The sequence below is a fragment of the Pleurodeles waltl genome, chromosome 6 (genome assembly GCF_031143425.1).
Source record: "Pleurodeles waltl isolate 20211129_DDA chromosome 6, aPleWal1.hap1.20221129, whole genome shotgun sequence".
Lineage (NCBI taxonomy): Eukaryota > Metazoa > Chordata > Amphibia > Caudata > Salamandridae > Pleurodeles > Pleurodeles waltl.
This window is the reverse complement of record NC_090445.1, coordinates 1,066,698,590-1,066,712,816: the sequence shown is the minus strand read 5'-3', so window position 1 is coordinate 1,066,712,816 and position 14,227 is coordinate 1,066,698,590. Positions and strand designations below refer to the sequence as shown.

General features: G+C 40.4%; 1 protein-coding gene across 7 annotated transcripts in view; it reads right to left on the bottom strand.

The window, feature by feature from the left end:
- The window catches only part of HSPG2 (heparan sulfate proteoglycan 2), a 933,800-nt gene that overhangs the window by 547,334 nt on the left and 372,239 nt on the right, over positions 1–14,227 (bottom strand). For all 7 annotated transcript variants that reach the window (XM_069240056.1, XM_069240057.1, XM_069240060.1 and 4 more), the window contains exon 31: positions 1,776–1,825. In XM_069240056.1, coding sequence (XP_069096157.1) covers positions 1,776–1,825 — 50 coding nt within the window. The remainder of the gene's footprint in view (positions 1–1,775; positions 1,826–14,227) is intronic.

The window sequence follows — 14,227 nt, the reverse complement described above, 5'->3', positions numbered from 1 at the left end:
TGCCTGTCTCTTTAGAAAACTCACCCCTGAAAATCAGTGGTGGTTCGCAGGGCGCAAAAGGGGCGGTGGTGGCAGCGTGTGAAGGGAATAAAAGGTAAATTAAAGAATTTTTTTTTTACCTCTTCGCCATTCCACTCCTCTGTCTTCTTGGTGCAGGCACAGGATCCCACAGCCTGCCCTGCGGCCAATCCTGACGTTGCTCAAAGAAGCATCAGGATTGGCTGGGAGTGCACAGACAAGGCACACCCAGGCAGACTTGAAGCCTGTGCAGGCTCTCTCCAGCCCAACAACGTGCTGCTGGGCTGAGGAGAGCCCTGTGTGCATGTGTGTTTGGCCGGCCCGAGACGGCTAACCAAACATTCATACCCTGTGGCCCTGCTCCTTTCAAAGAAAACCATAATAAACAGTTTATTATTGTTTTCTCTGAAAGGTCTTGCAGCTGGCGGGAGGGGGTGGGGGGGGTATGTTGAATGATGCTCCTCCACCCTTATGGAGGAGCTGCCCCTGCTGAAAATTTTCAATAGTATTACACGTCTCAGTGGCGTCACAAAACTCGAAAGGCACCCCCCCTCCCTCCTTGCTAAATACCTGCAGGTGGGACCCCGGCGGACGCAGTCAGGAGCTCTCAGTCCTAAGGCCCGCCACCCCTGCACAGTGTACCGCGGGGGCTAAGGCTACACCACTGACATGCCTTGTTTCCCAGATGTGACCACCTTTCTACCATCCACAGTTGTCTTAGCACCTGTATGTCTTTGGGTGCAAGTGTGTATGATAAATAAGAATAAGTGGTAAAATAGATGAGCACGGGAGAAAAGTTGAACCTGTGTGGTGCTGGGGAGGTACAGCCGAGTAGTGATCACCCAAAAGGTTTCCTAGGGAACCTTAAGCAATACTGGAAGTAGTTATCGGCCACACTTATCAAAGCCTGCTGGTGAGGATCCTGAAATCCATGTCAGCCAAATAGGTTGGAAGATTATAATCCCAAAAAACACAAAAAGCACAACCTCTACAGCCCATCAGACAGAAAATATTAAACTCTGGCAACCATCCCAGCTTAATTTTACACTAAAAGCACACATTAAAGGCAATCAAAGATAAGGCTGGAAACGAAAAACAGAGTTTATTTCTTCATCTATTTTACACGTTCTGACGGCAGAGAACTGTTCATCATGCCGTATTCCCAGGTACAACCCAACAGGGTGCAAAAATTAGTCTTCTTTTAAGCAAGATTTTGAGTAGGACCTTTAGACTAACAGAATGTGCTCACCTCATGTACCAAAAACACAACCAGTGACGAGGCCCTGGTTGAGCAGCGCAGAACCTGTCTACAGGTGAAAATTTCTATGAGCATCAACGCACCAGGTGTAGCTGGGGAAAGGCTCAATCACTGAACTCAGTAGGGAAAGCATTAGGAGCTTTCACTACCTTACTACTGGGTTCACCTTTCAAGTCATGTATTTTATGCCCATACCAAGCGTAAGACAAGGAATAAAGGGTTGAGTGAATGTTTGGTACACACATCTGCACCAGGGAGAGAAAGGTTATTCGGATACCTTTAGTCAATCTGCACATGGCCATTATCTTTGTACGCTGGCACAAAACTGTGGAATATTATAGAAGCACTTAATAACCACAGCAAAAGACGGCAGCAATTTCCCCTGGGTGAGGATAGTGAAGTGCCAGACAACAGCATTCTGGTGTCCCCTACGATACCACAAGCCTGCACAAACAAACATTTTAAGCAGAGCATTATACAAATACACAGAAAATCTTACGTCTGCAGACTTGTCCCCGAGAAGGATCACCCACATAACCTGGTGCACACCTGTGAATAAAAACACACATGATCAGCAACTCTAAAAATCAAGACCCTTACCACCACCACACCTACAAAAAGAACATGGCTTTACAAATACAAGCAAGACGGGAAACACTTACAAGAATTAGACATGAAAATCTGCAGACACAGAGTACAAACATGCCAATACTTTGGGGAGATAGCTGGATCTCCTATAGTGCCATCATGTAATAAAATCTCAAATTACATTTTGTGGCTCATCCATATTTCGAGAGATGTTTTGGAACAAAAGAAAAACAGTCTGAGACAAATATTAGCAATACTCAAGAGGTGCCTTGTCCCAAACTTAATATTTTGGTGTATAAGCGGGAAAAAAACTGCCAAAGGCCAGGATGTTGTCTGAACCCTTAAGCCATGGATGTAAAGGGTGTAAATGGAAAAACAAAGTTTGACACAGCAGGCTAGTAGTGGGAACAGGAATACATTTTAGAGGAAAACTAAATGACATGCACCAGAGAGGAAAAACACGGCCCCACAAGGAAGCACATGTTTAGATGTCTGTGGTGTCAGAACCCATGTAGAGCTGAGGGAAAGCTATTCATGGATGTCAGTTAAAAAAGGCCAATGCTTACTCTGGCTTCCTCCTTAGTACCCCTGGTAGTGACTCTGCTGCCATCGCTCTCAGGGGTCAAGAAGGCAGCAAAACAAATTGGCTTGTAGAGCCCCGTTTACTACGTGTAGTTTCCATAGCTTCCCCGTCCCCTCTTCCTTCAGCTGTAAGGAGACTGCTGGTGGGCTGCGGGAGTGCCAGGCGACCAACACTGTGATGACATTCAGGTGTCAGGTGCAGGATGCTGCTGCCGCTATCAATATCGTTTTGGTACACTGACGCCTATGACGCCATCAAGCTAAAGAAGCTGCCAAGAAGAAGCGGCAGCAAGACCAGAGGGGAAAAGCAAGTTTCTAGACTGTGGGATTCACTATACACCGAGAAAGCAGGTTGAAGCATGGCTAGTGGTACGTAGTTTAACTGAGGAATGATAGACTGACCAAGAACACGGAACAAGAGGACAGGCCAAACAGTAAAGTGTGAGGGGAGGAGGCAGGGTTAAGGGAGGTAGAATACTGAAACTAATAGTATATCTAATCCCTCTATAGCATGTGTAAGCCTATGAATTCAATAGGTTTAAAAATGTGTAGTGTATGCTTCAGGAATTCCTACTATCCCACTCATGACCCAGAAGCCAACCCAACATGAAATCACAAAGTAGATACCACAACCAAGCACCATTTGACAAACCTAGAAACTACACAAGCAGACATATTTACAAACACTTGCAAACTATCTGGCTAAGAACAGTAAACATAAAAACATAATTGACAAACAAGACATCCAGTAACTGTAAGTTTGACAGCTTACTACAGACAATGCCATGTGGCTGTGACTACAAGCTTTCAAACTTTGAATAAAAGATGAAAGGATCCCTTCCAAAATAAAAAGCACCTTCAAGAGCTTCTGACTACTTGGGGGAAGGGAGGGCACTTGAGGAATGTTAATCTTTCTCCCCAGGGCTTCTTTTCACTTTAAGGTTGGGTTATGCAACTCTCTTTCTATCCTCAATTAGCACTTTCTAGGAGTTTGGTGTCGCCCAGCCTCTTACAGACCTTCCTATCATCTCTAGGTCAGTCCTAAATGTTGTTCCAGAATGCCTATGGGTGCATAGATAGCTCAGTAGACTAGAAACTCCGCCTACAGTGATCAAACAAAAACTGCAATTAACTGGGAGTAAAAATCTGTAAAAAGCTCCCTTTGTTTTCAAGAGCATATAGATCAAGTCTAGATCTTCAGTCTCCAAATAAAGACAACTACAAATAGCAGCACTGGACTAAACAAACTACAACATAAAGACACAGCAACATAAAAATCACAGGGTTTATTTTTGTCACTCCTGAAATCCTTATTACATCAGAATATGGATGAAGAGCTGCAAATAAAACCTCAAAGACCACAGTTATTACACTGTGCCCTCGCCAGTCTAGGGGAAAACCCGAAATTGTCTGGCATCTGGAGGCTTCAGCTGCTTGCATCATGCAGGCAGAGACAGACATCTAATCTCTATAAACCCACAAGACAGATTCTTATGCTGAAAAAAGGAAAATGGGAGACTACGATTTAAGGGGGCTTTACATAGCAGTACCATCCCCAAAACAGAATGTCCAAATACTCAAATGAATTAAACATGATATTTTTAATGGTAAAAGGATGCTATATCTGTGTCTCACTGAATGACGATCGTCCATGAATTTACTCCACAAAATGATTTACCATTATTAGGCCGCATTATGGAGATGACATTTTTTAAAGATGTTCTGCTAGTAAAATTTCAAAGAATCTTCAGATTGAGGTCTTAGTTTACCAGAAGCTCTGCCCCAAGACTCACAAGCAAATCCAGAGTGTCAAGCTCCACCATACACAAGACAACCTAGTCCAAAGACAGAGCCACACTGACATTAGGAAACAGATCAAGAAAAGGGGCCAGTTTCTTTCTCTAAAATCACCCCTTGTTTGGGGTGGCATCCTGTGTGAACAGCTAATTTTCCAAAATTATCTACCCGGGATAAAACCTAAAAGTAATTATTAGTCAGGAGAAAAATACATGGAACCTTGTAAACATGCATGTAAAAGAGTGAACAGACGAACCCTGAGGTAAGGTGACAATAGCCAAAAAACTATTTCATCCTAGAATGATGGGGGCATGTGGGTCGATATACTTGGGTCAAATGATAAAACAGTCACTACTTTAAATTCAACCCAGGGTGTTTGGTTACCAAACAGGATTTTTTCATACTTTTTTGGTACGGTTGTCCCTTTTATTGTAACTGCCAATTACATTTTCAAATGTTAACTGCTCTGTTGCTACAGGCTGGTGCTAGTAAGCATTAAAGCCTAGGCATTTTTATTTGAACATTTATTTTAGTATTTGTGTTTGTTGAACTGATTAGCCCAACTACTTTGAGGTTTCATTCTGTTTAGTTAAAGCAACATTACAAATTCACTTTCCTTCATCATTCAGATGTCAATTAAAAGGAGCTCTATTCAGTAGGACCACATTTTCCTTACAGTACCAATAAATATCAGCAACATGGTCTCAAGTGATATACAATAAAGATTAGCTTGTTATTGTCCATTTATTAACACCTAGAGTACTGTAAAGTTTTCTGTTGTAGCAGGCATGAAGATATAAATGCTGTGTGCCAGTATCTTGAGCCTGGAATACCATAATAACTTAGAGAACAAAACGGAGGTGTTACAAATGTTAACAAGTTGGGTGGATATGGCCAATCCCTAAAACACTACAAACAACTGGGATATTTTGAAAAGGTCGCCTTCTCCAGTAATCGGTTTTAAAGAATTAGGACAAAGGATTTCATCAACTCGTGGGGATTCTTTATGGGCCAAATCTGTTAGTCAGGAATAAATGTTTTGTGATCTCTCATCAAGTGAAGTGTAGCGGTCTAGAAGAATTAGGGCAGTCAATGCAAGTGTCAGAAGCTTCATAATTTGTGATCGATGCATGATCACATTTTGTCTACATCCATTCTACATCTACATCCATTAATTTGTGGGAAAGAAATCCTTCCATTGCCTTTACATCTAGTGGAGACATAGCCAGATGACCACTGGTGCTGCTGACCACTTCAAGGCAGACCACTCACTGATATACCAGGAGAACTCTACCCTGTTGTCAATTTCACTTTCTCAATCTATCAATCGCAGGTTTCTGAATGACAAACAAAAACTTAACACTAGTGCTCACCACATTCAGAGATTTACATACGTTGGTAGGGACAATGAGCACCTTAACATTTGTTCCCCCATGTTGACACTGAAATTCAATCAAGTTTTAATAAGGGATCTCTTACATTTCCTGATAATCCCTCCCTTCGTGTCCTCTTTGCCCACTCTTGACCCATCAGCAGTGCCAAGCCGACAGACAAAGCAACATCACATTCTTAACCACCACCCAGTACACTAAGAACTAAGAAGCAGCATTTGTTAGGCAGACCACAAGAGGCAGTAAAAGACTCCCAGCACATACAGAATAGCTTACCTGGCCTTATTCTACTTCGTTCCAAGAGGCTACATCATTTCCACCTGTTGCAAAATGCTCTCGACCCTCCACCCACCTCCCACTTCCAAAGGTTTCCATCTGAAACTATAATGTAAACATTTGTAAATGGTTTTCACTGCACAATAAATTACGTTTTTCCTCCCGTATCTAATTAGAAGCAGGCTTCCATGTCTCTGTATTCCCTCCAGACTTTCACTAGCAAGAAATAAGCAAAGTGAAAAACCTAACCAGAAATATAATAGCAATCTAATCTTGTCAACCAACACAAATTAGAAGAAACCAAGACCCAAAGGAGCAACAACATAGGGAATTAAAGCTTTAAAATGTGTTAAATATGTAGGGTGTGGCTTTTATTTGAAATCACATGGGGGTGTGGAATTCAGTGACACTTAAAGGAAAGTACCTCTACATTATCAGTCTGGAAAGCCCAAGGGATCCAAAACCCAGGTTTACGTGAAGCCATAAAGGTCAACCATGACTACTGCTATGTCATGGCATAGTTGGTGGTGGGATGTACATCAGAGAGAATGTAATAGGAACGTCATGTATGATACACAAAGTCAAATAAAACAACTACATTAGGAGGGACTCATCAACTCCTCAAATTCACAATGCTTATGCCTTAGCAGATTTCTGTATACAGTTTTACGTACATAAAAAATTAATACTAACAACAAAATGGTGCGAAAAAAATCAAAATCAACTGTAACAAAACTGATGTAATCTGCGTAAGATGCCAGAAACTAGAAGGCGTTTAACAGTCTGCAAAGGACTCTTCTGATGTTGTGGCTTTACTTGCACAGGATTCAAGATAACCCAGCTAGAATACATGACCCCTGAGATTCTCTAACTAGGAGACCATTAAAATTTGAGTCTGATTAGAAAATGAAATACCTGCTAAATTCAACAATGCACTAAATCTGCCTATTCAAGAAGACCAGTAAGACTGAGGGGCCTCAACCAGTGAGCAGCCGTGGGACTCGCCACTACAAGAGCATTGCGCAACAAGTCTAATGGGCCGTTCCGCTGCTGCATTGTAACAATTTAAAGACATTGGCATAATGCCTCCTCTGACAAAGTCAATTTATGTTTATGTACTACTGTACCCAACATGTTTCAGATCACGTGTTCAGGATGTGGGAAGTAAACAACAAACAAATAGAATAATGGTTTTGCTAAGATTGCAGATACACCCACATTCACTCGAGTAGCAGTCTCTCAACCCAGCTACCTGTGGAAATATTACTCTACATTTTCTCCTGCACTTCACAATTCCTATTTAACTCAATCTTTTTTCAGACACTCGAAAACAAAAAGAATTGAGTGCTCTTGACACTATTTTCTTGGATTTAACTTTTAGTTTTTCAGAAACTCAATTTTTATATTTTCCCAAGTAAGAATTGTACTCTGAACTAGTACTGCCATGCACTGGTCATTAATTCAACAGTGGCAGGTCGTCTTCTAAAACAAACATTTACAAATGTGGTGATATGATTTGTAAATACATGCTATATTTTGCCATGTTCTTGATATATCATATATATTGTAACAGGAATGCAACTCTGTCTCACTTGCATACAATTAAAGTACAATACTGCAGGGATGTTCCAATAATCTAATACACTAATTAATCCTTTTGAAAGGATGTGTTTTCTGCTGTGAAGTAAACTCTGTGTAGTTCCTGACCTTCAGAAAATACGTCTCTTTCAAAACTGGAGAGTTAGAAATTTCTGGTACAAAGGAGGAGGCTTGATGGAATTCTCTCTGCAAAGGACCAAAGACTGCAAATTGAAATACACATTTTATGCAGTTTTAAAATATAAAAAGTAAAAGTCCAAATGTATTAGTCATTTGTATTTGTTTATTCATTACATTATTAAAACAGCCAAGCCTCATATTGCTCCATTTAATTGGGTAACAACAATTGTACAATTTTCACTTAACATTAACATAACACTAAAACATGAGGGGTACCTTATTGTTGTAAGCAGGTCATTCCTTCTATGTGATTCTAGGTTCCTTGGAATGAAAGGACTTTTGCTTCTTATATATAATTTGCGCAATTGGATGAGCCATTAAATTAAATAGATTTGCAAACTTAGTAGACTTATAAAAAAAAAAAAAAGGCAGGTGGCAGATCTTGGGTGTATGCAGGTTTTTTCACACAGTGAAGTGAAGCTTTCCCAATAAAAATCCGACTTACTGTATCCTCAAAGTGAAAGCTTATGGCTAGTTGGTGCAGAATGCAGTCTCGGAACCAGACAACAGTGAGGGTGACAACCAGGGGAATAGGCCGATTTGCCAGAAATGTCAAGGTGAGTATGTACGTCTTACAGGTAGGAAAACAGTAAGTGAGTAACAACAAGAGATTAAATGTAGGGGCGGCGACTCCCAGTACAAGTGAGTGTAAATGCAGTACTGCTGACAGAGATGAGGAGCAGGTGTAAGGGCCATCACCCCTCACAAGCACAGTCATCAGAAGCGAAAGCTTGAGAAAGGGGTCATGGAGGTGACACAGCCAGTGCGAAAGGTTGTGAATGGGAAGGCAGGTTGTGTAGGCAGTAAGAGGGAAGGCGAGCATTATAAAGAGGAAAGCAGTGTGAAGAGGCAATATTGCAAAGGGGAAAGGTGAAGTGTATAGTGGTAAGAATGTAGTCCTGGCCCCGGATATACTTCAGCAAAAAAATTGTTGTCCAGAGATTTTCATTTTTGATTCGGTTTTTTGTATCATTAGAGAAGTAATTTCACTTGGGTAGACATTGCTAAACTGGGCTGATTTTGTTCTGGACAACATTTTAAAAAATGGGGGGATGTGTTGTAGTGATGATATAATATTTAAGGAACCATGAGACCTGTATACTTCATTTTGGTGTCAAAACATACGTTTTGGGGGTCAAGGAGTCTTATAGAGACAGAAAATAACTCCTGAGAGCAACCCTTCCACCATTTTCGAAAATGGTGGCTCTATAATGATGTGTTTTAGCCATTATAGTGGTCATTTATTTTAATATTGTTTTTGTTTCAGGTTTTCCGTTGAGTCAAATTAGTAAACATGAGCAAAGCAGGTAGTAGCAGAGGATCTTTACCTCCTGAGTGCTAACTACAAAATCTAAGGACTCCAACAAAGAAAAATGTGTCATATGCCAAACTAATCCGAAAGAAAAGCTAACAAACTGCGGTAGGACAGAAGAGAGTTTGAGGTGCTGCAGAAATATTAAGTTCGCAAAAGAATGAAACTGATGGGTGACGAGGATCAAATATTTTATCATTGTAACAAGTGTTACAAATCGTATACAATGGAAAAAAGCCAGGAATTTTTTTTAATTGTCAAGAAGTAGCAGAAATCAGTGAATCACAACAAGAATCCGAGTCTTCTGAGAAAACTACGACAACCAAACCCAATGCCCATCCACTTAGAAAGATTTATTGCTACCTCTTGTCCACCTCCGACAACAGACCAGAAAGCAGGGGATCTTCAATGTGTTATCTGTGGTTTAGCCACAATGAGGGCCAAAGGGACTGACGAAAGAACAAAACAGAATATGTGTGGCTCAAAGGGCAAACATGTTTTAATCTGCAGCAAGTTTCTTCCAAGATGAAGTTTACAGCCGAGTAGCTCATCTTAACAGCGAGGTGAATGTATTTCCAGCGGATTTGTCTGCCCACCCGAACTGCATGCATTCGAAATTATGGATGTACAATGAGCTTCCAGCAGCAAGGTAACTGCCAGCCTTCAGTTAAGTTTTACACTCTTTGAAAGAGCAAAAAAGCAAATGAAGTTTTAAAGCCACTCAGGTGGTGGCTATGGGTTCACAATCAGTGAGATCAGAGAAATAAGGTCAAAATTGATTAAACTGTATTGATCCATAATAATAAAATTAAGATTTTTCTGGTGAGAATGTACAATGATCAAATTCATTTTTGTCAGTCTAACAAAAATAATGAGCTACTTAAGGGGTTCTCAACTGACGACTCCTGAAATTCTTCAGCCAAAATAAGATCACAGGAAGCAGTAAAATCAGCTGAAACCACTTTGAGTAACGTTCTGAAAGATTTCGATTTTTTACATCCAGAACAAATGCTACTGTCATGGTGCTTTATGAAGACTGTACCAGTGAAGTAGCTGCTGGAAGCTGTGTCAGCTCTAGGCATAAACAAACAAAGCTGCAAACTTGTCACCCAACTGCCTTGCCAAAGTGTCCAAAATCACTACAAGCCATCAACAAGCCCCAGTCTACCAGAAAGTTTCAAAGTGGCTGAAGAAATGGACCTTCTACCTGATGCTGTGATCCGCAAAGCTGATTTAACAGAATATATCATATTTCTTATTCAGTGTGGACTGAAGGATGAAGAAAAGCCAGTTCCTCTGTGGGCTGGAATTCCTGCTCTGATCTCCCAGAACAAAGTCCCACTGAAGAAGGTTGGATTTTTACCTTTACTACCATCTCGAGTCAAACTACGCAAAGTATACACAACTCAAACATTTCCAAAATGTGCATGTCCAGCTTGAAGACAGCCCATCCTGCCAATTTTCTGTGATTAAGGTGTTTTCCATGTTGTAGCTGACATTTGTATAATCAATCCAGTAGAAGTTGATGATCTTTATCCAATGAAATCCATTTTCCACATGACAAAAGTTGTGCTGCGGTGTACACGAAGTTATCTCAGTGGATGTGGCATACACAATGCACTTACTGAGGCTGAAATCATTGGAAGCAAAACTGTCCAGTCAGTATTGAGTGGAACTTATTATGTTTCTTCGTTACACAGTATGATCATCATATCTGAGGCTACAGAAACACTGCTCTCTAGAACAAGAATGACCAATTAGATTTTACACATCTCATCTCAGACTTCATTCAAAAGACATAATGCAAAGCTAAGCAATGTTCAATACACAGTTCAAAATCAGAAAACCAAGTTCGTAGAATTTGTCAAAGAATGTGAAGAAAAATCGGAACTTTGCAAGTACTGTGGAAATGTTTTACCCATGATAGCTCTAGTGAAAAAACTTGTTACATGCTGATCGTGAAGGTGATTGGGAGCTGCACATGAAGACTGTGGAGTCACTGATTACTGTGTTTCGCAAATTCAACTGAATAAACTATCTGAGATATGGGTCCTGGTATTTGGAAAGAGTGAAGAAGCTACAAGTGGAAAAACAATACCTCTACAGAAAACTCATCCAAAGACATTTCAATGTGAAAGGCAGAGAGGGAAGGTTCAAATGCTGTGGCTTCAGATATGAAACTGGAACAGGCAACCCAGAGATCACAGAAAAGCTCCAAGGAAACTGCTAGCCAGACTTATAAAAGTGAAAATGTTGCCCCATGGCAGCTGACTTCCCATGAAGTCCTTTCTATTGGAAATATTTTCAGAGAGATGGCAAATTCAAAATGAATGGACCATCGTGAAACTGTTACTCGCCACAAACGTGTGGGAAAGAGAGAGGAACGTTTCAATAAACATGTTGACAGCCTTCTTTATTTCATGCAGCAGCAAGGAAACCCCTTTGAAGTGACTGAGCATGTGCGACCACACAAATTTGCGATCAAAAAATGTGTGGATGACGATATAAAGACAACTTCTAGATGTTCTGGAACATGGATCAAAACTATATGCAGAACTGAAGTAGGAGGGATTTGTATTGAAAGAGAAAAAAAACTCTTTGACATAATCACTGAAGCTAAACTGACACACTTTAATTGCCACAGTAAGAGTTTCGTTCAACTAGCCACTACAAAACAGGTTACAGAAAAACAACTTTCGGATGCACAAGGAGATGGATGTAGAAAAAGAAAGGGGTGAATTTATCAAGGACATTCTGCCACATGATCATCTTCCAACAAACACATTATTTGATAGAGATGGTGCAATTAAACCAGTGAAGCACAAACGCGTACAAGATCTTGAAACAAAAAACTGTCACCTGAAGAATTTCAATTCGGAAAAGTGTCTTCATTGACAACTGCTGTTGTTGTGGACTATATGTCACAATGCAAATAGTAAAGATTTCATTTATGAAAAACTTCGGAGAGGTCGTTCAGACTGTTCTACAGATTTCAAAGTTAGGGTTCACCTTGCAAGAACTGCACATCGTCTGACAGTTATCTTGAACTATCTGTCAAAGAATGTGAGAGAATCAGACGAATGTCTTCATGTGGAAAACTGACCTTGCCTGCATGAAAAATTCAACAACTAGACCTGTGCAACTTGATAAATTCTGGTCATCAACTTTGAATAAGATGAACTTGAAGATGGTAACTCACCAAAACATTGCTGATGCTTCAATGAACACTGAATTTCCAATTATTGCAAGCGGAATGATTTTCCACGAGAAGCTGGTGCCTGCAGAGATATATTCAAAAGGAATGGGCCATATAGAGCAAATTAAAGGAATCTGACCTTCGTGTTGTGCCACATGTTGAGTTGACTGTACGAGATGGTTTCAACCGAGTCATTGTACTGTGAAATGACAGATATTATTGTGCTACTTAGATCTGTTGCAATGTTCATAAGTCAAAGATCATCGGAGTTATGGATACGCTGGAATAGGCGAGAAAAGACACTTGTCCCAGAGATGCCCAGTGTTCTTATCAAGGCACATATTCTTGCGGGTGATGACACTAAGCAAAATGAGCAAAATTGGAACAAAGCTTGGGGCTTCAACTGCTGAACCTATGAAGTTTCTAAAAGGATTTGCTAAGACAGAAGATGTGACTGTAAAGACATAGAAAAAGATCTTGTGCATGTGTGGAAAACGAGCTCTGACTGTCACATATTTGACGATCTTCAGTACAGCAAGTTCAATAGATGAGTCCCGGTAAGTGACCTTCCACCGCATCATATTCTGTAGGTGGACACATTAAAAGAGTATTCTACTTGATCAGAATGTGTGTAAATGTTTTGTATCATGAATATGTAAAGAAAGATCAGTGTGAATTTGCTTGGGGAGATATTGATGGGGTGCTAAAACCTACAACATTTCTAAAGCCTTACCACAGAGCTTACACGTACATGTACTTGCAAAACCAGTGATACAAAGATGTCCCTGTCGATATGCTCTTCTCAAATGTTCAACATTCTGCAAATGTACCTTGAGCGATTTCCGAAAAAAAAGAAAGTGAACTATGAAAATGTGTCTAAAACAGGAGTGCTAAACATTTTTTTCAAATTCAGCTCAAACATTGTTTGGCATCTACATAAAAGGATTAAAAAACATTATTTGTTTTATTTCTATATATGTCTCTTATTCCTCTATTACAGCTGCCATTTTGGAAAATGGAGGAAGAGTTGCTCTGAGGACTTATTGTCTGTGTTTATAAGACTACTTGACCCCTAAAACCTGTTTTGACACCAAAATAAAATATGTAAGTCATGGTGTCTGAAATATTACATCACTGCAACAAATACACCATTTTTTAAAATGTCACCCAGACAAATTTGGCCTGGATCAGAGATATCTACCCAAGCTACATTACTTCTCTAATGATCCAAAACGCAAACTAAAAATGAAAACCTCTGTACAACATTTTGTTTTTATGAATGTATATCATGGGGCCGAGATCAATTGAAATGTGGAAACGTAAGCAGACTGAGGAGGTTGTGAGGGGAAGGGTGGTCTTGTGAGTGAAAAGAATGCCAGAGGGCTGCAAGCTGGCATAGTATGTGCGCAGGCCTGGCTGCAAGTGTGGACAACCTCTGTGAAAAGTGCGCCTTCCGTTGGGCTCTGACACCAGCAGCTGACCCCAAATCTTCTGCTGCTCAGTCTTCCACATATAAGTGCCTTCAGAGTTCACTAATTCAGTCCACAGGCAGGTGGAAGGGGATAATAAGAGGAGAGTCAGAATTTGCTAATGAGGATAGATCAATTTATCGGTCTGTTCAACAATCAATGGGTTTCTCAGCCAAGATGTCACTTTCAATGGGACAATGTGCATTACAGCTAAGTATCTGCAAAGTTTTGAAAATCAGACCTTTATTTATAAGCCAGAGTATACTCTCTTCTGTTAAAAAAAAAAGTGTGCAGTTGAGGGAAAAAAACGTACCCAGATTTTCTTCAATGTGCATTTAACTGCCTAGGTGATCTCCAAAGTCTATGAATTGAGGAGGCTGAGGAGCAGTTTTGCAGCACTGCCTCCTAGTGGCCAGATAAGAGTAGTGCATGCCTTCTGCAATGGTGGGATCCAAGTAAGACTGCAGTAAACAGCAAATCACAAAGGTCACACAAATGAGAAATGCGACACCCGGCAAATATTTAGACACATAAAATCAAGAATATGCAGATTTTTGAGGA